The sequence below is a fragment of the Podarcis cretensis genome (assembly GCF_951804945.1).
Source record: "Podarcis cretensis genome assembly, chromosome: 8".
In the NCBI taxonomy this organism is placed as follows: domain Eukaryota; kingdom Metazoa; phylum Chordata; class Lepidosauria; order Squamata; family Lacertidae; genus Podarcis; species Podarcis cretensis.
The window spans coordinates 43,416,454-43,444,018 of NC_137177.1; the positions used below are offsets into that span (position 1 = coordinate 43,416,454).

Consider the following 27,565-nt stretch of genomic DNA (forward strand, 5'->3'; position numbering starts at 1 on the left):
CCAAATCTACCTGTTAAATGAACTCAAATTGATATGTACACACAGTGCTTTTTCTGGGGGAACACAGGGGTACACATACCCCTAAACCTTTTATGAATCTTTGTACTTTTGTCCATTTACTGTATTTATTTTTCCCAATTTGAACTATAAAGTTGTGTTTTTCTTCCAAGTCAAAATGAGTACCCCACAACATGTGAATTAACTTCAGAACAGGTTTGGACATTAAATAAGAATAGGAAGAAAATCTAAAAAAGGCTTATATTAAAGAAGAAGGAATACCATTAGCAGTTGGATTAAATATCCATTAATGTCAGTGTTTAACCTTTAAAAATTCAAAATAATGATTTTACATCTATAGTAAATAAATCTTTGATTCTCTAAAATATGCTGTCTCTCAACCTTCTTTGGAAATCTGATTGTAATTCAACAGAGGCACACATACTTGATATAAAAGAGATACTACCAGTATAATGGGGCCAGTTACATGCTCAGACTTTGCAGTGCTTTGAATCAGGGTATTTTGTTATTCAGAGTGGGTGGCTGCTTCAGAGTTTGTCTCATTATACTGTACACAACTTGAGTTTTGTATACATCAAATCACTATCACTACTGATGACTACATTTGGGGGTAAAACATCAAGAATGCGTAAGCCACTGGACTAGAGAACAAGGAAATGCATTACTAATTCCAGTTCTTCGATAAGCACACTACTGTATTAAATGGGAAGTGGCAGTAAAATGTAATAGCTTTATTTACTCTTGTGAAAAAACTTGGACTCAAGCAGTTATAAGCTTTCATTTATTTAATCACACAGCTATTTTAAAACTAATATTACAGGCACCATGTTTATTATAATTTTAATACCATATCAATAGGAATTTTAGTTTCATTTGGTTAAACAATCAAGCACTTTGATATTACATCTAAATTCAGTTATTTGCTAAAGAAGTTCACCTACTCATTGTCCAGGAAGTACACACAGACTCTGGTCAACAGGTCACACCAGATAGCAGGCTACAGCCTGCTAAGATGTCATATTGTAATCTGACCAACTGAATTGTAAGAAGTTTATGGGAATAGATTCCATGTTCTTTTATTTTGCTGAAGAGAAATAATACACTCCTTTGTCTAAAAATGTCATTAGCTTGCAAGGGTTTGTGATAGTGCACTTTTTCTCTCATTAATTCTAAAATAGTTCCTGGCTTTTTGGGTGATGCAAGTAAGTAATGGTGAAGGGGGAACATCTGCCAGCCCTAGAATAGAAGAAAACAAAATTAGAATCAGTTCTAAGTTTTGCATATGGTTCTATATTGCCTTGAAAGTACAGCTGTCCAAAGAAAAAACAGTTGGTGGGAGCTGTCTTTTAAGGGTCACATAAGCCTTTTCTTTTAAATACAGCTCTTCACTTGGTTTATGCACTTGCATTTTATTCTAGATCACTATAATAGTCTATAATCCTCTGTATGTTACACTAGACCAGGACTGGAGAACTGATGACCCTTAATTAGCCATGCTTATTACAACTCTCATAATTTGCCTTACTTACTAGACATCATAGGGGTTGGTCCAATAGTTCCCTACCCCACACTAGGGGACCATTAGTCAAGTTCAGCTCCTAATGTCTCCTGCTTGCATAGTTTGATACATTTCAGTTTCTCACTCTCCTGTGCAAGTCAAGCAATAGGAACTGAAGTCCGAACATTCAGCTGCAGTGCTTAAGGGCTCTGAAGATGTTATGGAATCATTTGCCTGCATCTTTGCTTATGTTGGAATGTTGGCACAGCCAATATTCCTCAAATCAATTTTTGGCACTTAAATACAGTAGAACCTATACTTATGACTGCCTCTACTTGGGCCTGATCCAAGTTGCGAGCATGGCATACCCGGAAGTAAATACCGGGTTTGCTGCGATTCGTGCATGCGCAAAAGTGGCTGCCGCTGAATGCACCTGCACACAACAGCGCTTCTACCAGCGACCCTGATCGACTTATGGACGGACCTCTGGAATTGATTACGTCCATAAGTAGAGGTTCCACTGACAAGTGAAATAGTGTATTTTGCCAGTTGTCTGATTATCAGCTGTCATTTAAAGCCTAAACCAGTTTTAAAACATTAAAAGATTAAAAATAAGTTTGGCAGTGGTGGTACTGAAACTCAGGAATTACTGCTTCTATGGAATCCTTATGCACCAGATAAGCATACAAAACATAATACTATGAGTGTGCATTCTCAGACACTGGAACACTTACCGGCAGGTGCTAGGGATTTTAGTGACTCTAAAAGATGAGGACTAGAAAACTTGACCATACATCTAAACGGGTCTTTATTGTTCAAGATACCATTTTCTTGTTCATTTCTGAACATAGTCTCAAGCTGTAAGTCAAATCAATAAATGGGTTTATAAAAAAGAGCTCTTTGTAGCTTATAATAAGCAGATAATTATTTTTACAGTTCAAAGTGCTAAAACTACACTACATTTTCAGCCAACAGATTATTACACTCAGGATCCTGGTTTAAGATACCATGGTGGTCCATTAATTATCTGCTCTCAGAATCCAACAGTTATCCTTTCCCGCACCTCATTTTAAAAGAGCTTTATGCATTTTCTTTAAGAAATCTACAAACAGGAACAGCAACTTTTTCAGATTTTACAATCCTGTTTTTTTCAAAGTACTTATGTTTTCTTAAGTGTGTGTGTGTGTGTGTATACACACACACACAGAGCCAATCAATGAAGCTTGAGCTCAACATATGGAGAACTATATCACTCTGGTGGAATTCTACCTGTATTGTACCACTTTACTTGGGCCTTCTGTCACAAAGACATTAAAGAAAACAGGTTCAATAGATGTGCATTTAAAAAAAACCAAAGAGTGCCCCCCTGTGGCAAATAGGCAACAATGCCTAAAACAGCCTCATTCATAGTTTTAAAGAACCCAAAACACCTGCAGCAATTTTGATTGTATTTTTATCACTGCACTAAGCTACATATTCTAATTTACTGTCTCAGTATTGCTACAGTATTGGCTCAATTAAAAAGCGTAAGAATTACTTCAGTCTCAGTACACGACCCTCTGGGGTACTTGTGAATTGAGAAAAGTACTTTAACATTTCAAGACCATGATGTATCAATTACAACATCAAAGGAATATCACCATTCTGTATACAGGGTAATGATCTGCATGCACAGCTGGAAATCCCATGTGTATGTAAAATAGTTCATTTAAGAAAAGTAAGCCATTTAAGCCCAGGGTTTTAGACTGTATTTCAAGCAGTCTATACAGTATAAGAATGGACTCATGCAACACTGAGGAACAAATCAATACTCTTTCAGTTAGTACAATGAAATCTTCACGCTAACAGTTGACCTATCTTTAAAAAATTGCAGGGCTGCTACAGAAATAGAAAACTTAGTCAATAATATGAATTTTAGGCCACAAACAACTCTAATTGAACATAGGAACTTACTTCTGAGTAAACAAATGGGATTGAAGTGGTAATAGAATAAACAGAATAAAAACTGAACTTGTTTGTGCATCTTACACAGGGGAGTACCTCCCCTGAGATGGTGCCTACCATACAGTTTCATATATTCCCGTATTTCTTTTTAATCTGATTAATGGCACCTTTTTCAGTTGATCAAATAGTCTTATTCAATTAATCTAAGTAGTTAACTGACACTTCAGCCCTAAGTATTGTTTTGTGCAAAAATAAATTTTATAGAATACATATACATAATAAATGTATATTTGCGCATTAAAATTATATAATATGCATTAAATATAATTTTACCTTGTATTGTGCAAACTCTAGTTTTGGCTGAGGACCATCACCAAAGGCTTCCTCATTAATTCTTTCAGTTCTTTCCTTTTTAAGTTTATCTTCCTTAACTATATTTGGATCCACTGAAAGTACAGAACCATATAAAATTTCATGTAAAATGTTATCCTTTTCAAAGTGGCATTCAGAACTGAACAGAATTCCAAAGATGTAAAGGTCATGATGCAACAGAGTAAGACATACACACGCAGTCCACTGTTGTGTGCTTGAAGTACTATATGAATTGTGCTGCAGTGCCCCCCCATTCATTTACTCTATAACAAACATACTAAAAGTGAACATATCAACACCAGAGAAAGCTATGAACTTCCAGCTGTGAGTTAAATGCATGCAAGACAAATATTAGCCACTATTTAAGTTTCTGAATATTTATTTAAATATTTTAGAAGAGTGATAAACCTCTCCAGTTAGTGCACAACTTGCTGAACCACTTCCTGTGCACACGCACATAGGGGATATGGGCACCCCAAAACAGATAGTCATGTGGTAAACATGGACCTCCTTACAATGGCCAGACTTCTTAATATTTAAATATACTGTTTTGCTATATAGAGTTTTAAACCAAGATATTATGGATACCTCTTTGCAGAATGCAATTTCGTTCTTGTTGAGGTTGTGGGTGATGAGTTTGAAATTTCTGGAGGAGGGGGGTTCATGGAGAGATAGAATAGTGATAGAACATTGTTAGTGTATTTTTGCCTCTAATGAGTGATTGTATGAAACTGCATTGCATTCAATGCTTGTCCTACTTAGAGAAGACCCACCGAAGTGAATGGGCATGACTAAATTAGGTCCATCAATTTCAATGGGTCTACTCCAAGTAGGACTTTGTATACAACCAATATTCCAAGTTCATTGACTTAAGACCCAGTTTGCATGCCATGAAAAACTGTTAACTATATATTATGCTTAATGACTCCATCAGGGCTGTTTTGCTCCTCCTTCTAGTTTATGAAGAAACAAACCAAATCACTGGCTTAGCATCACAAAACTGCAATCTGATTTATATTAAAAATGCTGACTTCTTGTTGTGGTTTATTTAGAGGAAAACAAACCACAACCTCTGCTTTGAACATTAGACTAAACCAAGTATTTTTCCTTCTTGCCAGTGCTCAGTGAAGGACCCTTGGCTCAACTCTCTCTTCAGTAACCACGAAATGTAGCCAAGAACAAACCTTGGCTACAGCTCATGGTTAGTTAACAGAGATCTTAACCACAAGCCGCAGTTCAGACAGCACATCAAACCAAACCTTGGCTCAGCACAATAGCAAAAAGGACAGGGGAGGAACAAAGTGACTTAGCAAGGTTCAGCTTAGCATGTAATGCAAAGCAGTTCAATGGCATATTTTGAGATTAAGTGATAACAGACAGAAATGATAAAAACTCAATAATGGCTCTAAAAGCAGGAGGGAAACTAATTCTGGCCCTTATTATCTCTTCCTGATTGTAAGACTGTACAGCTCTGTAGTACTATAAGCAAACTCTTTGAAGGAGAAAATTTCCTTACCTCCTGAGAATTTTAGAACCAGGCCTAAGATTTTAAAAAAACCCCAAGATTTGACTTAGAATAGTATACTTAAATAACTCACCTGGCTACATCGCTTAAGTAAAATATCTTTAAGCGAGTCTAAACAATGGCTTCGGAGGTCCATTTCATGGATGTCATTGTAACTGGCAGCAATCAGCAGGGCCTTTAATTAAAAATGAAGGTGCTAGTTTAGTTGAAGCTGAAAGAGTTGTTCCATTATTTCTGTTAATTCACTCTTACTAAATGTAAGTTTAGAAATTACTTTGAAGATGACAGCAAAACAAATCTTTATCAGACATAATGTATTTACCTGCAAAAGTAACAGTTTGCAGTTCTTATATCTAGAGCTGGATATGAAGACATAAGGAGTCTGTGAAATGTAAACTACATAGGATGGCTTGTATTGGTTGGGCTTTGTATACTGTGTTCCCCATGCAATGCGAATCCAAATTGCATTGTCTTCAAACTCTTTAAAGCTGATAGTTACCTGAAGTAAAGATAAAGGAAAAAAATATATTGCAGTCTAGCTGGCAGAAGTGGGCACTGAGAACCCTATAACTAAAGGCCAAGAAGTACAGACATAGTTGTTTCTTACATGTGTGTTACAAGAGGCAGCAAACACACCATGAACTACTTTAACACAATGGTTTCTACAATGTATACGTACAAAGAAGTTATGAGATATGAAGCACACCTAATTACCTTCCCAATATGATACTAAATACTGCATTTAAAAAAAACAACAACCCAAGGATCACTGCTAAATAGGATAGATGGTAGACATTTCTCCATTTAGTTTCAAACTACTATAAATTTACATTATTTTTATACAACAGGATAACAAAACATTTAAAAGAACCCAAAATATTAGCATTGTTTATGCTCACATTTTTCAAAGCTGACTGAAGACTTCTTTTAAACTTCTTTTTAAAATCTGCCAAGTCAAAAATGTCATATTGATCACCTGCCAATAAAATAAAACATTTTAAAATAAGCTTCATTCCAAACATAACTTGCATTATTTTAGTTCAATCATGCTAAATACCAAATTATTTATTTATTATTAATAATTTTAAAATCCTGCTTTTCAGTTAAAAAACTTGGGGGAAATGTTTTATTGTTGAAGGAAGAAGTATATCTTGGCCTTTAAGTAGCATTAAGAAAAAACCCAACCCTTTGAGCTCTGCTAAACAGTCAAAGGTCTGCAAGAAAAACAGCGAAATTTTAGAGGTTTCCAGCAAGTTTTATAAGACAGCTGACACAATCCACTTTAAAGTGAGGATAAGCATAATTAGACTATAACAGATAACTGGGCACTTTACTTATTTATATCATGCTTTTGATAATTATAAACACTTACCTTCTTCTTTTGTCATTTGATAAACAGTCCAAAGCTTTTTGTCCCTATATGTGTAGTTGTCTGAGGAAAAATATTTGACAATAAACAGCATTGCTTATTAACACAAGAATCCATAATTGTTATAAGCTAGCAACTCCTCCCTACACAATGCAGGAATTTCATATTTCATTTTGCTGATTAGTCAACAGTTTTGCTCTTTGTTACAGAAAGGATGGCTAAGTTCTGTATGCTTGGGAACCGATATCTATTACACATTCTAGAGACTAGAACAATCCAACCCAACTCTTTTCATGGATGATCAGTTTCCATATAATAAAACTGGTTCCATCCAACAATTAAGAGCTTCACAGAAATAGGACAAGTGTTTTCAAATGGTAAGAGATAAACAGATTTCCAAACAGTGCAGATACATACCTCTTCTCATTGGCCACATTTGCAGATAACTCTAAGTCATACATTTTGGCTTACTAAACAATACTGTACACAGATACTCCCACTTTCCTCATCCCTTCATGCAGCCAAAATTTACTTCCCTAACAAGTATAATTTGTCAGCAAATTTTAATATCATTCTGATTATATTTGCATAGGGTCATTTGTGCCCAAAATTTCTTCAGGAGCCAAATCCAACCTGCAAGTGACTAGTTGAGTTATTTCTTGTTATTGTTATTTCTACCATAAAGCAGCTTACAAGAAATGTGAATACAATAAAGATCAAATATTTATCCAAACATTTATTCCAAATTATGAGAGGAGGAGAAATTATGGTTCCTTAACTTGACATTGGGTATAGATTAATTCAACCTCCATTTACTTTTCAAAAATTGAAGCAAACTAGAAATCAATGCATGATCTGGGGTACTGTAGTTACATTTTAACATTTCACAATGTAAACTATAAATAGCTGCAATGTAAATGTTTACCAAATGCTACTAATTTCAGATCACAAAGGAATTCAAACCTTCAGATTCTGACAAATATTCAAGCTTGTATTTAGTGAGTTATGCAAATACCATTTAATAGTACTGTAATCCTATAAACACTTTTGGCAGTAAGCCAAATTAAACAGTGACATTTGTAAATAAACAGAGGATTAAGTTGAAAAGAGCATCCCATTTCCTTATCTGGCTCTAAATGTAATTCAAGCTACATATACTGCAAAGAAATGAAATCTTAGTCTAGTAGAAACTTCTTTGCTTTGGGAATGTTCATTGGGGAATGCGATTACTGGCTAAACACAATTACTGGGTTGGAAAGGACTCTTGCCTTCTGAAGATGGTACATGGATAGCTGTGCCTAGTATCACTGTGTAATAAAAACAATACCATCAAATTAAGAGGAAAGGGGAGTGATCAACTACCTTGTATTACCTAAAAGTTAAATGATTTATTTTTTTTACAAGACAAATATTAATCTAATCAAAAGGAAGTGCTGAGTGCTTATCCAAAATATAACTGGTTTATACTAAAACAGAAAATAATCACAACAACAACAAAATATAAGAAAACATTTCACTTACAAATTATGTCTAGATCTGCTGCATGCTGGATAGTTGCATGGTTTTCCTTCAAGACAATAAGAACAACTAATCAAAAAAGTTAGACAATATTATATAGGCCCAAATTGCATACAATGATAAGCCACACCTATTTCCAAATGTACTGGTGCATGCTGCTCCTTCACACCAGCCCCCTCCCCTCCATGTCATGTTAGGAGAAAACAAAGTAGAACAGTGACCTTGTATTACTTGCGAACCAGCATTAGTGGTTTGTTTTCACTAAAGACATAAGCAAATGTGTGAGCATTTGTTCCCACATAAAACCAAGTCTATGCCCTGATTTGTTTTCTCCAAGCATGGAGGAGGGAGTGGATGTGAAAGAGCTGTGTGCACCTGCATGCTACTCATTCACAGTAAACCATGGTTCATGGCTTACTCTTATGTCCAGATCTGGTTAAAAACTGCATTTGTATTAAAATAATATTGTTTCATTATCAAGATCTGAACATGTAAAATCTATTAGTTATTCATTAGTTGCTTCATTGACAAGAAACTGGGGGCACTCCATCACAGATCAACAAGGGGCTACAACAGTTATGGATTTTGTTGAAATTCTGCAGAATGATTATACAAATCAAAATGTATCTACAGCCAAAGTATCCCTGAGCCTCACCACAGTTGCTCCAAGGTCACATTTCCCATACAACATGTACAATTTGTAACAGACTGTCAGCGGGAGGGGTTTGTGACCCTGTCCCCAGGGTTCCGGTTACACAGCGCTCAGATTTCTGGATTAGGTGCTAAAAGGAGCTCCATCACATTGCCCTGCTATACTCCAGCACTGGAGCAAGAAGATACCGTATGCTCCAGTTCTCAGAACTGGAACAAGAAGATATGCACCCCAAAGGCCAAAGCCAGTGCTATTTTCTACATCAGGCTTCCTCAAACTCGGCCCTTCAGATGTTTTGAGACTACGATTCCCATCATCCCTGACCACTGGTCCTGCTAGCTAGGGATCATGGGAGTTGTAGGCCAAAAAACAACTGTAGGGCTGAGTTTGAGGAAGCCTGTTCTACATCATTGCCCATGCAAGGAATAATAGTGGCAGAAAAAAGATGGGGCATAAATGTAAGAAAAATGTGCCCCCCCCCATTGTGCATTTAGAATTCTCACTGCAAAGACCACTACTTTTCACACACGCTCCCAGGTGCTCACATCACTGCCTCATCCTCTTATTTGGGTGAAGACATCACCAAAGCTCTGGTGGGTCCTCTATTAAAGGCACTTGAGAAAGATTTCAGTATTAAGAAACCAACTCCTATTAAAAGTAATTTTAAAACACAGATCACCAATAGTACAGTCATAGTACTTAAATAGTACAGTACTATGTTTCCCAGTTAGCATGTTTTTTATTTTATGCAGAAAAAACATTGACATTTGTACAAATTTCACAATGATCCTTCCAATACTGTTCTCACCTCACATAGCCGAACTACTTCTTGGGACACATTTTCCTTTAGCTGATGGATATTTAAAGACTGAAGCTGAGTTTCAGACAGAAACCCCCATGTGGTCAGCATTTTCCCTATTTCAGAACGTGGGATTCGCAGCACAGTTCTTCTAATGTATTCAGCTACTCTTTCATCCATAATGAAGACCCTTCAAAATAAAATAGAGATTAAATATTCAGATACACTACACCAGGCACCCCCAACCTTCGACCCTCCAGATGTTTTCAACTACAATTCCCATCATCCCTGACCACTGGTCCTGTTAGCCAGGGATCATGGGAGCTGTAGGCAAAACATCTGGAGGGCGGAAGGTTGGGGATGCCTGCATTACACACTTAAGATAGACAGCATACAGCAGCTGTGAAAAAGGTAAATCCAATATTAAGAATTAGTAGGAAAGGGATTGAAAATAAATGGCAAGAATTGAAATGCTACTATAAGTATTTACTGCAGCCACATTTGGAATCCTGTTACAAGTCTGGCTTCATCTTAAAATGTTATCACAAAGCTTCAAAAACCCCAGCCACAACCCTAAAATAATTACACGGTTGAAACACCTTCAAACAAGAGATGAGCTAAAGTTTTAGAGGCATAGGAGTTTTGAAAATATAATTAAGAGGGTAGGATAGTAATATTTACAAAATTATGTTGGCAAAAGTATAGGTCGAGAAACCTATAGCTACATATTCCCAAAATTCAGGATAATCATAACAAATTTAGATCTTCATCACTTGAGATTTTAAGGTCTAGTCATACTATAAAGTAGAACCTACTGTGAATCAATCATCCTATCCACAACAGGTAGATATTAAATACTTATTTTCTCCTGTGTTTTGGCTACATCAACCTGCTTCAGAAGCCAGTACAGGACACACTATTACAACAGGGGTAATCAGTGTGGTGCCTTCCAGATCCTATTGGACTCCATCTCCCATCAACCCCAGTCAGCACCGCCAATAGTCAGGGGTGATGCAAGCTGGAGTTCAAGTACATCTACATTCTATTTTTATCTTGCCATTCCTCCAAATACATGTTCCCCCCATTTTATCCTCACAGAACCTCTGTGAGGTAGGCCAGGCTGAGAAAGGAAGTGACTGGTGCATGGTTACTCTCTGTGAGCTCTGTGGATGAATGAGGATGTGAATCTGGGACTATCAGATACCTGCTTTTAGTCCGACACTGTAAGTGCTGCTTTATACTGGCTTTTACTCTTGTGAGAGCAGTGCAACATAAGTGTACACTGGACCCTGTGGGAAAATGGTTGTTTGCACATAAGAGCATGGGCGAAAGTTTATTATTGCAAGGTGATTTCATAGCAAAAGGCATTGCTTGGAGCATGATCAACGCGTGGACAAGGACCCTATTTTCTTCTGAGAGTTGTTGGAAGATATATTTTTGTAAGCCACTTAAGAGCGTATTTTGTTTTTACAATTGAGTGGTCTATAAATGTTATTGAATATAAAAATGCTTGAAGTATGCAAAATAACAGCATCTCCGAGCATCTTGGTAGCAAGAGCCCATGGGGTCCTAGGCACACACATGGGGTCTGTCTCCCTTTGGGGAATAGAAGACATGGCGGAGAATGTCATGCTTTAAGAAATATGGTTTATTCACCTATTTACACCTTCAGTCTGAATGGAGGAAGTCCAGATTTTACACCATAGTCATTCCAAAAGGTAGCAGAATAAGTAGCCTGCAGCCAGCACACTCCAAATGATGGATCTCAGCTCTTTTATCCTTCTTCACCTAGCCCTCCCCCAGAGCTGTTACCCTGGCAACCTCCCAAATCCCAATCTCAGTTCACACCTGGGGGCAAGAGAGAAGTTTTGTTGTCTTGTTAACTGCCTCTATTGTACCCTTGACAGCCATAGCTCCGCCAGGTTGGTTTGCATAAGCCAGCCCAGGAATTCCCTGCCTGGCACAGCTGTGAAGTTGGTGTCTTAATCTACATCCCATTTAATCAAACTCCTAATAGTTATTTATTCCTAGAGTTTGGGGGGATCCCCCCCCCAGATCTATAACAATTTGGAAAATATCCTCATCAATGAGCAGCAGCATTCTCCCCACTCCAACCCACTTACTGACTTTACTTTGGGGATTACGGAGCGGGGCTCCTATGCCCTTTACAGTATTCCTGCTGGCTGGGGCTGATGGGAGTTGCAGTCTCAAACACCAGGAGGGCTCGACATCCGGTACCCCAGGCCCAAAGGCCATGACTCGGGTTCAAACCCTCTCGGCCACGAAGCTCTCACTGGCTGCGACTTCCTCTCCCGGCCCTATCCTACCTCACAGGGTTGTCGCCAGGACGAAATGGCGATCCCACTATGTTAACGGCCGTCCTGAGCTCCTCGGAGGAAGAGCCGGATAAAAATAAACTGACTGATTTACAACGTACCGTTTCCCCGGCTCGCTTTCTTCTGAGGGAAAAGGGCAGCCCCTGTTACCTCAGCGGCGCTCCCCCACCCTCAAGTCGAACTTACTCGGCCCCGTCCTTCCCATCACTGGCGTTCAGCCGCCGCCTCTTTGCCATCTTCTTTTTCGGCTTACCAGCCCCTCACGACTGCCGCGGCCGCCAAACCGTCCCCTCAGCTTTGAACCAGCCAATCAGCTGCCGCCTTCTCGTCCGCCAAAGCCAATCATCGCCCTAGCGGTGCCACGCGCCGCGTTGGCGGCTGCGCAGAGCTCGAACCGCGATAGTCAACAGAAGCCCCCTAGCGTTCCCCGTCTCTTGTTCCGATTGTGCCCGCGTTAGTACAGTGTGCTATCAGCTGCAGCAGAAGAGGCGGGGTTTCCGTGTGACGGAAGCGGTCAAGAAACAATGACTTCCGGGTCTGAACGAAGCTTACATCCGGGATTTGCCCTTTCTTTGAATTTCCGTCTGTTCCAGGCGTGCAGGGAGTTTTGCAGAACTTAGGTAGGTAGGTGTGAAGCGGGGTCTTCAGTAAGCGGGTGTTTGTGTGACTTTGAGCGAAAATGTGAGAGAGGAGGAAGAATAAGAATGGCAAGGATGTTGAATTCTGTTGACTGCTCGTTTATATCTATTGTGTTATATCATGGGGAAATTATGTAATGTATATATGTAATATAAGTTGAGTTGTATCTGACCAAATCATATTCAGCGCAGATCCATTGAAATTAATGGAGTGGAGGCACACATTTATGCCATTCATATCTCCTCCAGCCCTGCGGAATGGGGAGTAGTAATATTTCTGGAATTTCAGTTCTTTAGTTGTTATAGCAAATCAGGATTTTATTTATTTATTTATTGCTGTTTAAGAGAGTAAGAAGAGCCTGCTGGATCAGGCCAATGGCCTGTATATAGCATAACATCATTTTCTCTGTGGCAAACCTGTGGGAAGCCTGAAAGCAGGATCTGAATGGAAATCCTTTGACAGTGGAGATGGAGCCCAGCCGTAGGTAGCCTTAAAAGGTAAAGGTACCCCTGCCCGTACGGGCCAGTCTTGACAGACTCTGGGGTTGTGCGCCCATCTCACTTAAGAGGCCAGGGGCCAGCACTGTCCGGAGACACTTCCGGGTCACGTGGCCAGCGTGACATCGCTGCTCTGGCGAGCCAGAGCCGCACACGGAAACACCGTTTACCTTCCCGCTGGTAAGCGGTCCCTATTTATCTACTTGCACCCGGAGGTGCTTTCGAACTGCTAGGTTGGCAGGCGCTGGGACCGAGCAGCGGGAGCGCACCCCGCCGCAGGGATTCGAACCGCCGACCTTTCGATCGGCAAGCCCTAGGCGCTGAGGCTTTAACCCACAGTGCCACCTGCGTCCCTCCTAAGGTAGCCTTATTCAACATGAATTTGCTACCCATGTTGATGGTATAGTTTTATAGTTCCATAGTTTTAACTGTGTGCTGTGCTTTTATAAAACCCAGTCTTAAAAAACAGTACTGTATGCTTGCAAAGTTGTACTTTCAGTCCTTTTGTTCTTACATTTATGTATGTTTCTGTATACTTTGAAAATGGATTAGATTTATGATGTGTCCGTATGCTAGTATGTTCTCACTAAAACTGTGATTAAAAACAATATTAGGAACAGCCAAAAATCTCAAAGTAGGCTTGCTTACTGCATTGTAGTGTTGTCCTAATAAAGCTCTCCCCTCCCTTGCCATATTGTGTTGGGAAATGGGTAGCTATGCTGGATTTGTACTTTTACCTTCTATTGTTCTTTTACTATGATTTTATATACTATAAGCAGGCTTTGGTGGAAGAGGGCATTCTCTGTGCCAGCCCCTTAGTTGTGGAATTAGCTCACCACAGAGGTGTGTCTGGCACTTATACTATATAGTTTCGATTGTATGTTGAAGATACATCACTTTACCCTCGCCTTTAGCACCTGAGCTATGTATCTTTAGGACCCACCCAGTTCTCTTGACTGTAATTTGTTTGTAATATTGCTATAATCCACCCTGGGACCTTATTGTGAAGGATGGCTAAGAAATCAAATCAACAACAACAACAACAACACTTTGTGCACCACATTCTGCAGTATGACTGGCTTCTGAAACTGTAATTTTTGTGGAAAAGGTTGGGATCTTAAAGTAGCTTATGGTGTGGCTAAACCTTGTATATTGAACAAAAACTAGCTTATGTATAAATTTGGGTCACTCCGAGCTTTCCGGCAGCAGAATTCTACAAATGGAATAGAAGCACTGTTTGAATGAATGAATTTTATAGTGGTGGTTACTAGAAAAGCATCTTAATAGTTATGCTTGCTTTTCTTGGCCATGGCACCACCTTGTGGTCATTCTTATATACACTTTGTTGTTGTCCTGTGGGTTGTAAATAGCTTCTATGTGCATTCAAATAGAAACCAACTCACAGCCTGCTTTTAGAGAGAGAAATATAATGGTGCATATTAATCACACCAGGACTGGAAGTTAAATCAGGCTTGGCGGAAGCTTTCCTACATTTATGCCATTTTCAGTGAGAAATGATCCCATCTTCCTTAAAAAGATGATGAAAACTCTTGCTAGTTAGCAAACAGTTGCTATGTAAACCTGTTCACCCACAGCCATGTCAGGCTTTCTGCAATCCCTCAGAGGCTTTTTTCACCCTTCCCATCTTTAAAGTGTAGATTTTTCACGTCTAACTATTCATTTTTAATCTGCCTTTCTTGTTTCTGTGGTGAAAGGAGCAAAGCCTGGCTGCAGCTGTAACACTGCTGGCTAAGTAACAATTGTGCTGCACAGTGAAATATCACAATACAGTACTATGTAAGTCTGACACCAGTGACATGGAGTACAAATTCTTTCAGTACTTCCTTTTCCTGTGGAAGTTTTTCCATTTCATAATTTCGTTAATAATGATTAATGCATGGCAACTGTGAATATATACAAGGAAATCTTGGCAGTTCAAAGTGTTTAGCTTCGTTTACCAAATACAAATAAAATAAGCATGCTAAATTAGATCACCCTGTAGGACAACAGAAAATGTTCTGATACAGACTGAAAAATTATCAATACAAATTTTCTGTAATACCCATATCACCGTCTGAGGCATGCAGTTTTTAAAAATAATTTTTGAGTTGTATAAGTCTGAGGGGTTTCTGTATTTCTGCAAACTCTGACGTTCCTCCAAGGTGCCTGATACTTCCTGTGTGTGTGTGTTTGTGGTGTCACTTAAGCCACTTAAAGAACCTGATTCGGAGAAGGAGTTCACTATTAGCCCATTTTGTCAAACCTATATACTGAGAGTAGACGGTTAGGTCTCCTTAGGGGACATGAAGCTGTTCCATTCATTCTGTAAGAGAGTAAAAAAAATCCTGGCAGCCTACTATTTATTGAACAGCGCTCCCTCCTGAGGAAGAAGAGAAATGCCATTTCTGTGGGGGCTCCTTAATATCCTGAGGTTAAATGTATTGAGCCGAGATAATGCTGCTTTGTGATCAATATAAATAAATCATCTCTTGAAGTTTGACAGAACAGTCTTGCTCATTTTCTTCTGCGAACTCAGTGGTGCAGAATGATTTGACTGTGGAAAGAGAGAATGGTTAGAGCAAGGCACTGGCATAATAGCTCAGTAGCAGAGTGCAAAGAGACATGTGGGGATGAAGCTGTGTGTGTATATGTGTATATGCAGTTGTTGTCCCTCCCCCTTTGCTTTGTATGACGAGGAGAGGGCGATGCAGCCACTGCACATGTGTAGATGCAATGCGAATAATACTTGCTCTGATACACCACTAATTATCTGAATATAGGAAGCTGCCTTATACTGAGTCAGGTCAATGGTCCATGTGGCTCAGAGTACTGGGCAGTGGCTCTCGAGGGTTTCAAACACGACACATTCCCAGTTTTACCAGGAGATGCCAGGGACTGAACCTGCAAATGTCTGCGTGCAAAGCAGATGCCCTACCACTGAATTACAACCCTTCACTTGTCAAAGGCTAAAAATCTGCTAGCTCAGTATTGTCTGTTCTGGCCAACAATTGCTCTAAGGGGTCTCAGATAGAAAGCTGCCTTATATCATATCAACTTGTTCATTCATCTAGACCTGTATGGTCTACACTGACTGGCAGTGGCTGTCTAGGGTTCCATGTGGAGTTTCTCTCAGCCCTACCTGAAGATGCCAGGGATTGAACCTGAGACGTTTTTCATCCAAAGCAGACATGCTACCACTGAGCTATGGCCCCTTTCCAAATTTATTTCATTACTGTTTTATTTTGCCTTTCTCTTGAGCAGCTCAGGACAATACGCAGAGTCTCCAGCTTAATTTTATCCTCACAGCAATCCTGAGAAGTATGTTTGGCTGCGAGAGAGAACTGGCCCAGTGTCACCCAATTAACTCTATGGCCAAGAGAGGATTTGAAACTGGGTCTCCCGAGTCTTAAAAAGGTAAAGGTAAAGGACCCCTGACAGTTAAGTCCAGTCGCAAACGACTCTGGGGTTGTGGCGCTCATCTTGCTTTACTGGCCAAGGGAGCTAACGTTTGTCCGCAGGCAGTTTTTCCGGGTCATGTGGCCAGCATGACTAAGCCGCTTCTGGCGAAACCAGAGTAGCGCACAGAAACGCCGTTTACCTTCCTGCCGGAGTGGTACCTATTCATTTACTTGCACTTTCGAACTGCTAGGTTGGCAGAAGCAGGGACTGAGCAACGGGAGCTCACCCCGTCGCGGGGATTCATACTGCTGACCTTCCGATCGACAAGCCCAAGGCTCAGTGGTTTAGACCACAGCGCCACCTGACACTGTCTACTAGGACCTTGGCCAGGGACAGATATCAAAGTTGTGTGGGATCTTTTGCATGCAATGCTTGTGCTCTACCAGTGAGCTATGGCCTCTCTTTATATTATAACAAATTAACAATGTTATGGTCAATAACTGCATCTTTCTGTGCTTTTGCCCCTTTATCCTGTCAGTGAGTGCAGTACAGCAAACTTTTCTTGCTTTTCACTGCCCTGTGATCTTCAGATGAAGGGCAGTATACAAATTTAATAAATAATAGCAATAAAAATTTCACCAATCGCCATTGCATCTTTCCAAGTAATAATAGTTTCAGAAAGATGACACCCAGGGAATGTAGAAACCTATGCTGGAATGTTAACTTGATGTATCCAATACTGTGTTGCAAAAACTGTTATATATAAAAAATTATGCAGTTGTTGGCGTACCAAATAGTTTTCTCACACATACATACGCGCGTGCATGTGTACACAAACAAACAAACATCCCTTCTTTCCTTCCTTTACTGGCTTCAAGCCTTGTGCATTTCCTGAAAATATCCATCTGATTTTAAACTTACATAGTTTTACCAAAGTCCAAGTTCTATAAAGTGGGATCTGTTTTTATCAGGGTCCAAGTTTTCTGTAAACATTCTGATTTTGTAGGTTTTTAATTGAATTCTGACTTCCTGTCCTTGCAATAGTAAGCATATATACACAATCACAAACTGCAGTAACTTTTTTAAAAAAAGTTCAGCAGACAGAATTTTGATTTTGATTTTTTAAAAATGCCATTCATGTCCCCCCCCACAGTTGTGAATTGACGGATAACAGCAGGCGCACAAGTCAGATTTCCCAGGTAATTACTAATTTTTATATTGTTCCAGGCTTTCAAAGGTTAGAAATAGCTGCCTTATACAGAGGCAGACATTTGATCCACTTAGCTCAGTATTCCCTACACCAGACCTTTCCAAAGTTTTTGTGTTGGTGACACACTTTTTAGACATGCATAATTTTGCAACTCAGTAATTCAATTTTGCTAGCAAAATGGAGGCTAAAGTAACCCCTTTCTAGCCCTGGAAGAAGCATGGGGAGTGTTCCCGCAACACACCTGCACACTGCAGCCGACATACTAGTGTGTCACAACAAACAGTTAGGAAAGCTCTTCCCTACACTGACTGGCAGCAGCTCTCCAATGTTTAAATTACTTACATATCCTCACAACAATGCTATGAAGTAAGTTGTCCTGGGAGACAGTGATTTGCCCAAGGCTATGCTATAAGCTTCACAGCTGAGCAGGGCTTTGTATTTATGTATCACGTGCAAACCTTATATTTTGTTTTGTCAACGTAAAAAGTGCTTCAGCCATTTTTCCCTGCCAAAGAAGAAAATGAACTGAAGTTTTTCTTTCTTAAACAAACTACTTTTTTTAAAAAAAAGTTTGCTAGCTATTGGAACAGAGCCAAAATCCCGTTGTTGTAGCTTTATATGTTTTGACCTGGAAGTCCCTTATGTTATGTTGCATTGTCCACTACAGATGTTTATCTTCTTTATTCTATGCATCCAAGTCCAGTGCATTTTATTTTCTGCGTGTAAATTTAACAAGTTTGATGGTTGTATTTGATAAATTGCAGGCGTTGGAACTACGTTACTAATACCAGTCCTTAAACTGTGTTAAGCTTGAAGGCGTTGTTTAAAATCTCCTTTTAAATAATAATATAAAAAACATGGCTATGGTCATTGTCACGCTGGTTATATGCACTTCCAGTACCAGGAGGAAGCATTTGTCTGAATAGCAGTTCTTAGGCTTCACAAGAGAAGAATGCTATTGCTTCTGACTGGTCACCGTGGGGCACCGGAAACTGGGCTAGATCAGGCCTTTTGGTCTGACCCAGGAGGTTTCTTTTTACGTTCTGACCTAGCCAGGCTCTTATTTTTTTTCTTGTTCTCTTTGGTTCTTCCCCCTCCCTCCCTGGAGAGAAATGAGTACAAGGCAATGCTTTGTGATAGATACTCTATCTGTGATAGTTTTATCTATATTTTTATCTATATTATCTATATAGTTTTATCTATATTATCTATATGGTTTTATCTATATTATCTATATAGTTTTATCTATATTATCTATATAGTTTTATCTATATTATCTATATGGTTTTATCTATATTATCAAGATGGGTACAGGAAAATTATCCCGAGGTCATGCTCCCTTCTCTATATACTATACAATCACAAAAACACCCGATAGATCAGGTTTATTAAAGTTGGTTCTTCAGGCTTGGTATTTCTGATACTCTGGGCTTATGGCTAGACCCTTGAGGTCAACCTTGAAAGCCTTGCAGGAAGATTTGCTTCTTGATTACTTTTTGAAGCAGTTGCGCACCTTGATGCCTAGAGATACGTGTTGAAAGCAAGGTTAGTGGTGCACATACCCAGGCAGCCAGAAGCTGAGACATTTACTGCTGCTCTATTCTTGTATAGTTAACAGAGATGAGGTGGAAATAGAGCTTCAGCTTTGAAAAAACGATTAATGGAGGCTGAGGTGTGGCAGAGCAGAAACTAGTAGCAAAAGGTCACCCCAAAGAAGCTACATTGGGGGCGGGCAAGGGACACACAGAGAAGCCCAACAGATACTGGGGATAAATGTATTGATACCCGACGTATGAATTTCAACATATTTTGAACAAATTGTGCTTTATCAGACAACTGTGTTCTCTGCCATTTTTTTTTAAAAAGTCTTTCTTCAAAAGGAGTCCTTGCCTAATCTATTGATTCTCTTCATCATTATGTATGTGGGGCTCAGAGGATCCAGTTCTATTTAAAACTAAATTTGCAGTGATTTATGGCTAGAATCCAAAGAGCCAGTCCTGCAGCGCAGACTTTTGCACAAGTATTCGGGAATGAGTTACCCTCAGTTCAGTGGGACTTAAGCTCAAATGTGCCTATTAGGGTTGCAGCTGTGGGTTCATACAAGGGGCTTAAACTAGCCCAATGGGACTGATTTACTTGGGCAGCTGATGCTCTCCCCATTCCCTATGTGTCTGGGATGCATCATAAACTATATGAAACTCCCCATGGTTTCAAAACCAATTTGCTGCTCTTTGAGCTCACAGAACCAGTTTCCTAATTTGTTGGCTCCTGGCCTATTTTATCTGTTGATAAGCGAGTATGTAAGGTTTTTCCACTACAGTACGTAGAACCTTTAATTGGGCAAAAAGGAAAAAGAGGAATTGCTCTCAGTTGATGAGCTGAACTAAAATCACCAACCCATTGTAGAACATGAACTAAATTATGTTGTTCTGGTTGTTGTGTTGTTGTTGTCATCGTCATTGTACTGTGGTATGATTCATTGCCTATCCGTATTGTACATCTACAAGTAGGGTCAGGTTTTACTTTTGTTGTTGGATAAACTCCTAAATACATCTCTGTTCTATTATGTTTTATTCTATGTATTTGGGTTTAAATTATGCACAGGCAGTTGTGTATTTTATATAATGTAAGTTGCTTAAAGAAACTGTCTTGTAAAGGTAAAGGACCCCTGACCGTTAAGTCCAGTCGCGAATGACTCTGGGGTTGTGGTGCTCATCTCGCTTTACTGGCCGAGGGAGCCAACGTTGTCCGAAGGCAGTTTTTCTGGGTCGTGTGGCCAGCATGACTAAGCTGCTTCTGGTGAAACCAGAGCAGTGCACAGAAACGCTGTTTACCTTCCCACCGGAGAGGTACCTATTTATTTACTTGCACTTTGACGTGCTTTCGAACAGCTAGGTTGGCAGGGGCAGGGACCGAGCAAGGGGAGCTCACTCCGTTGCAGGGATTTGAACTGCCGACCTTCTGATCAGCAAGCCCTAGGCTCAGTGGTTTAGACCACAACACCACCTGCTTCCCTAACTGTCTTGTAGGAAGCAGTTAATAAATGAAAAATATTATCGTTATTAAACTGATTAATTAATCGCTCACTATAGATTCTCTGATTTTACAGAAGATTAAGAGCCAAATGCAAATAGTACTTTACTGTATAATCATGCTATGGTTCTGATCTTTCGCTAAGAAATATACATAGGGCAAGATGCCCTATCTGGCATTCTCTTGGGTATAAAAATGTATCACAATATTGACAGGTGGAAGACTTCAGATTTTGCTCATGAGCTCTCCTTAATTTGCGATGCACCGAGATCTTTCTCCTCATCTGCACAGCGAAGAATGCAACCTTATTATCCGTCTGCTCAAGGAGTGCCACAAAGAGGTAGGACTTTTGCCTAAACCCAAAGCACACTGAAATGTATCCTGATAGAAAGGGCTTATCCCAGAACTCTACAGATAGAGGAGACGGCCTTTGGGCAGTATGACCATGAAATAGTTAAATACATCCTAAAGAGCAGCTCTCACTCACTCTTCTTTCTTTCTCTGTCTCTCCTTGGCTCAGCGGCACACACAGTGTTGCTGATGGCGCCTTTAGAAAGTTCAGCAGGTTAAACTGATTCAGCAGCTGTGCAGGTTTGTCCATTTTCACAAGAGACAATTTTGTTTACCCTTTTCTTTCTCAATATAATGTAACATCCAGAAGCATCCATATTACTGCAGGTACGTACAGACGGGTTTATCAGCTGGTGCATTAAGAGCAATCAAAGTGCTGGGCTTGCCACACAAGCCTTTTCAAAATTAATGCTGAGAGATTTTGCCTGTAAGGCAGTTGCTGGGTTAGGTTTTGGGTGGGAGGGAGTTGCTAGGTGCTTACGACTCTCAAATAAGATGGAGAAGTCAGATTGCAAGGGTGTCCTGTAGCCATGGGCCTTGTATCGCCCATCCGACTCCTTGGCTGCAGTTGTTCTCTTCAAGCAATGAGAACTTTGCTGCTGCTGCTACCACCTAATTACGCCATGGTGGGTAATTAAGAGCTGCCTTTTGTTGCTCGGTAGAATTCATCTGCGGTAACATTCCTGCCTGGCCATGGCTGCAAGGGAGCCTTTTTTCGGAATTAATATTCATGAACAGCTCTAATCCTTTCATGTTTTAGAAGGGCTAGGTGAAATGTTACATATAATTATAGGTTAACAAGATGTGGTTTATGATCAGTCCTACTTGAAACCTATATTTGATTGCTGGAAGAAGAGAAATGGAAGCACAGCCAAGGAAGGAAGGAAGGATCTTTTACTCTCAGTATAAAGATGCAGATGATGCATCTGACATGTTAAAAATTGCTAACTGTTCACTAGCTGTGCATGTAGAAGCAACAATAAAGAGTTAATTAGCTGAAAATAGTTTCCTGCAGAAGGAAGTAGAATATCTGCATTTGTGGTCCAGGTCCCGAAAATAAATTTCTTTATTTTCTAAATACTACTTACAAAAGAACTTCCCTCTGTTTCTTAGTTAACTTATATGGTCCATTGATTGTTTCATGTTAGGACTTTGGAAACATGCTTTTATTGAGATTAATACAAGGCAAGTATAGGAAGTGGGGTGGAAACCAGCATACAAATTCAATGCAGCTGCCAATAATTTTGAAGCAGTTATACAGTCCTGTACTGAACTGGTGCCTAGGCTCCTAAAGGCTTTTGTGACTTACTGCTGTAGTAAGCACTGAACTGGTTGTGGTTAGGATTGAGCCAAATTGGAGGGGCAAGTGGTTCAAACAAACAAACAAACAAACAAACAAACAAACAAACAGACAAACAATCCAGTGAATACGTATGTGTGCACACGTAAAAATGACATTAGCCTGTTTAGAGGGGGGCAGGAAGCATTGCTCTGGCTCTGTGACATGAGGTAACTAAATTTAATAGTTTATGCAGCATAACCAAGGTTTGTCCTATGTTTACAATACATGGTTTGTCTGAGAGAGCTAAACCACGAGCCCATTAAGCTTAGTGCATCAGCCAAATGACCAACAAAGAGCAAAGTGACTGCAATATGCTCTCTTTGAGCCTGCATGTTGCGCTTCCACACTATACTGTGGTTTGACATGTGAACCAGACAGCTTCCTATGTATTCTACGGGTGCAGCAACTATGGATGAGAGTCTTTAGATTTGGGTTAGGGGAAATCTATCAACTGTTGGCTCAACTACTCAAGGCCTCTCTTGGGATGTGTGTCCAGGAACAATGCCTACACTCCACCCCCACCCACTTCCTGCCCTTTCCCTTTCCGATGGTTGGCACGGGGAGTGTCAATCACGAGGTGAAAATAAAATAAGTAGCTGTTACTATTAGTATTCTCTTATATCCCACTTAATACAAAAATAGGCTTCTAAGCGGTTTACAAGTATAAAAACACAAGCATGGTGTCATACAACTGTTGGTGATGACAACAGGAAGTCAGGAAGCCAGGCCCAGGGTTAACCACCAGCTCCTGAAGGAACCAGCAATGACCTGATAGGAGTGAGGTCGCAGCCCAACCCTCTTATGCCCCACCTTTCTTTCAGTAAATTAAGACCTGGCTGCTCTGAGGGAAGCAAGAAGTGAGTAAGCCTGGGTTAGGGAGTGAAGGTCCTGAAGTCGGCTGGAGAATATTTTGTACTGTGGGTTTGTTTTTATATTTTAAATTGTAAACTACCTTGGCAGAAAGGTATGTATGCAATGAATAAAAAACAAAACACTGACGTCGTAGCCTTGGTCAGCTAATTAACATACACCGTCATGAAACAAATGCCTTTGTCTTGGTTTGACCCATGTTGTCAGAAGTGCCACAACCTCCATTTTACAGATTTTTTTGGGGGAGGGGGAGTTGGAAAGGCAATCCCGCATGACTGATTGTGGATTACCATAAATTTCAACATAAATTATCATCTTCACTTTGAACCCCCTTCCCACGTCCATCAACACTTTGTATTATTTCATTGGCAACATAAGGGGGAAAATGACTTTTAAAAGGTTAAAGGTAAAGGTACCCCTGCCTGTACGGGCCAGTCTTGACAGACTCTTGGGTTGTGCGTTCATCTCACTCTAGAGGCCGGGAGCCAGCGCTGTCCGCAGACACTTCCGGGTCACGTGGCCAGCGTGACGAAGCTGCTCTGGCGAACCGGCACCAGAGCAGCACACGGAAACGCCGTTTACCTTCCCGCTATAAAGCGGTACCTATTTATCTACTTGCACTTAAGGGTGCTTTCGAACTGCTAGGTGGGCAGGAGCTGGGACCGAACGACGGGAGCTCACCCCGCCACGGGGATTCGAACCGCTGACCATGCGATCGGCAAGTCCCAGGCGCTGAGGTTTTACCCACAGGGTCACTCGCGCCCCCAAAATGACTTTTACTCATACATAATCTAAGCACAACCACAAGGGCTCCTGTTTAGGTGTGCAATATTAAATGTTATCTGTTAATCCTGTTCTATCCTCTTTCCCCTTCACTTTTGCTTTTGTTTAAACCAATTCACAAACAAATAACTTGTACATTGACTGCTAATAATGAATCATATCTTGTAGATACTACTTCAAAACTATTATGCTATTTTTTGTGATATACAAATGACATGAGAAGACTTGGTGTATTTATTTGTATAATTTATTATTACTGTGGTCCTGTTTCTCAGCACTCCATCATGAGATATTTTGGTCGTTGCAATGATTTTGACAAAGAAATGAGGCGATGCTTAAAGAAAGAGGTAAGTCACAGACAGTGAGGCCGGACCACTGAAATATTCCCAAACACCCCTTTCAGTTGTGTGCCTTCCTATTCCTATTTGTGCCTTCCTAAGTGGTTCCCAAGGTGGGCTGTACCAATCCCAGGAAGGGCAGTGGGATTATCTATGGGGATACTAAGAGGCAAGGGGATGGCTGGAGGTGTAAATGACTAACAGACTTTGAAATGTTGGTATCACTGGATCAATTTCCACAGTTTCGTTGAATTAATTGAACTAAATAGTATTAATTTGGTTTTGAATAAATGTGCAATTAGTTATTACTGTTTTGAATTTTATGGTGTTGTTATATTTACTAAGTCATGCAAACAGCTCTTCTGAATGATGCTTTTTGTAGGGCCGGGTAGGGGGCATTGGGGATGAGTTTATGAAACCAAGCATGGCCTGAAAAAGTTTGGGAACCCCTGCTCTTGAGTCTAGGGGTCCTGCTGGAATTTTACAAAAGCATTTGAACTCATATTCCCCTAAGCTGTCTCCCATCAGAAATCATCCACCTGGAGGACCACACTCAGTGCCAAAATCCAGGCTGGAGAGGATCTAGACAATTTGTTTAACCCACCCACACCCATCCCATAGAACCTGCATTGCCACAAACTGCTCACACACCTTCCTCCAAAAATGGATACTGGGCAATCATTGTTCAGATCCTTTGGCAAGGTTTGTTAGCCCTCATGGTTTAAAAATGTACACAGAGTGTTCCCTTGAAGTCTCAGAAAGCATATGGAGCTGTGGAAAGAGCTGCGTTGTTGCTGTTCACTTTTGAAAACTCTGTTCAACCTAAAACAAATGGAGTAGCTAAAGATGCAAATTAAATAATAACCTTAGTGGGCTGCTTTGGTGGTGGTCCCCGCCCCAACCAATGCAAATGTAATTTGTGTTCTACAAAAAAACCATGTATTTCCTTTTCGAGTGATAAACCCATGCTGCATTTTTAATGTAGTGACATGACTTATCTATTATTCATTTATCACCTTGTTTTTCCTGCCAGTATCAAGAAAACAGAGCCAGGAGCCAAGCACATGCAGAAGAGATAAGACGAAAAATGAGAACTTCAGAACCATAGATAGAGCTGAGGACTGGGCAACATACGGATGGCCAAAGGAGTGTGTTGTCTCATGTCTTCTGGGTACCTAAATAAAGAAAACTATTTAAATCCAAAACATTTGCAATAAAAATGGCTGCGATGTTGGCAACTGTTCAGTGCACTTTAGTTATTTGGTTGAGACTTAACATTTTTTAAAGAGCCCTGCTAGATCAAGCTATTTATTCCATCATCCTCTATCCTGCAGTGGCCAACCAGATGTCTGTAGGAAACCCACAAATAGGATGCCAAGACAATAAATCTGTCCTACTCATTCTCCCCAACACTAGGAATTTAGAGACATGCTACTTTGAACCTTGAGGGTAGCATATGGCCATCCTGACTAGAAGCCATTGATAGCCTTGGTGGAGTATAATTGCTTCTCGAGCTTTTCTGCGGAGAGGAATGATAGCTCAGTGGGTGAGTACATGATTTGCATGTGGAAGGTCCCAGGTTCAGTCCCTGGTATCTCATATTAAAAGGATCTCTTGGGAGTAAGGCTGGGAAGAGCTTTTCCCTGAGACTTTTGGAGGCTGCTTTGAAAAAGAAAGCAAGAAAGCAGAGACTAGGGAAGTTGAATCTTGCAGCCAGTACATCATAGTGCATTTCTTAACTGGAGAATACACATGGCCTTGGTTTTAACTGATATGTTAGGAGCTTCAGATCTCACTCCATTTCCTTTTGGAAATAAAAGCTCTTAGATAAATGCCTGATTATCTGCAAGTTGCTTTCAAAAAATATCAAGTCAGATGGTCAGAGGCATAAAGAACCATCCTATTTGCTCAGCACACCTGTCAAAACACGACCCTGAAACATCATGTGTGCAACCCCAGCAGGAGGTGCAAACAAACAGCTGAGTGCATTAATGCTGCTGTGTTTGGTGGGAAAAGAACTTAACTCTGATGATACTGGATTGGGGGCGGTGGATGACCAGCAAAAAAGTATTTGATGTGCTCTGAAGTCACACACTTTTTAATAATGCTTAGTTTATCCACAAGATAAAAAAGTTAAATAGAAAAGAAAAGGCTGAATGGACATATATTAACACAGAACGGCCCATTTCGCTCAGAGTAGACCCACTGGAATTAATGGACCTAACTTTGTAATTAATTTCAAAAGGGCTGCTCTGACTAAAACTTAGTTGAATACCACCCGTGGTTAGGGTTCCACTGTAATTTCATCTGCCTGCAAGAAACAGTTTTGACTTATAAACAGCCTTTGAGTGCTAGACTGATAACTGCTTGACCTTGCTTACTTATTGCCCTTGGTTGGTTGGTTGCTACCTGCTTGGTCTATATATTTATAAACCGGATAATATGAAAAAGCCTATAATCTTTTGCAAAGAAAGCTCTTGTCTTTTGTTGCTTTCTTATAATCTAGCTCTGAGTTCTTCACACTTAGAACATATTCATACTTTGCAACATAGAAAACTTACCTTAAACTAAATTGGACTGTTGGTCCAGCCAGCTCACTATTGTCCACACTGGCTTTCAGCAGCTTTCCAGGGTTTTTAGGCAGGAGGCTTTCTCAGCCTGACCCGGACGTGCTGGGCATTCAACCTGGGGCCTTCTGCCAGAAAAGCAGATGCTGTACCACTGAACTGCAGCTCTTCTCCTTAAACCTCATGGTTTGGGGCTGCTGCCTTTTTCTCAACCCATTTGCAATCTTATGTTTTCGCAGGCTCTTTTCCTGTCATCAGTTTCTCGCTTCTAATTCTAATGTCAACGCTAATAAAATCCCATCGTAAAGGTGTTTTATACATGAGCTGTGCTACGTTATGGTGCTTGCAATATCATGCTCCCCGGATCACCACATTAAATCAAGATATTGGCATTTATGGCGCGCTATACTGCCATCATGTGAGGTTGTAATTTGGAGATGCTGCAGCTCATGATTGTATCTGAAATAGGAATCCACAGCAATAAAATGAAATGTCTTATAATAGG

The 27,565-nt window shown here is 40.2% G+C and overlaps 2 protein-coding genes across 6 annotated transcripts; one reads left to right on the top strand and one right to left on the bottom strand.

Moving 5' to 3' along the window:
* Nucleotides 1–785: 785 nt before the first annotated feature.
* On the bottom strand, nt 786–12,385 carry CENPN (centromere protein N). Of its 2 annotated transcripts, none has more exons than XM_079988233.1 (11): nt 12,218–12,385; nt 9,705–9,885; nt 8,248–8,293; nt 6,730–6,789; nt 6,257–6,333; nt 5,680–5,856; nt 5,431–5,532; nt 4,421–4,478; nt 3,794–3,906; nt 2,251–2,374; nt 786–1,254 (listed from the first exon to the last, which is right to left on the bottom strand). In XM_079988233.1, exons 1-11 carry the CDS (start codon nt 12,265–12,267, stop codon nt 1,142–1,144), a joined length of 1,101 nt encoding a protein of 366 aa, XP_079844359.1. In that variant the 5' UTR covers nt 12,268–12,385; the 3' UTR covers nt 786–1,141. The 2 variants fall into 2 exon arrangements, with proteins under 2 accessions (XP_079844359.1, XP_079844360.1); XM_079988234.1 differs by having other exon boundaries at nt 12,133–12,358.
* A 121-nt stretch (nt 12,386–12,506) lies between these two features.
* CMC2 (C-X9-C motif containing 2) lies at nt 12,507–25,731 on the top strand. 4 transcript variants are annotated; one of them, XM_079988242.1, is made up of 6 exons: nt 12,509–12,651; nt 16,429–16,581; nt 17,720–17,765; nt 21,025–21,149; nt 24,431–24,502; nt 25,527–25,731. In XM_079988242.1, the coding sequence occupies exons 4-6, from the start codon at nt 21,069–21,071 to the stop codon at nt 25,599–25,601; spliced, it is 228 nt and encodes a 75-aa protein (XP_079844368.1). In that variant the 5' UTR covers nt 12,509–12,651; nt 16,429–16,581; nt 17,720–17,765; nt 21,025–21,068; the 3' UTR covers nt 25,602–25,731. The 4 variants fall into 4 exon arrangements, with proteins under 4 accessions (XP_079844369.1, XP_079844368.1, XP_079844367.1 ...); XM_079988243.1 differs by lacking the exon at nt 16,429–16,581 and having other exon boundaries at nt 12,507–12,655; XM_079988241.1 differs by lacking the exon at nt 16,429–16,581 and having other exon boundaries at nt 12,510–12,651.
* Nucleotides 25,732–27,565: the final 1,834 nt, after the last annotated feature.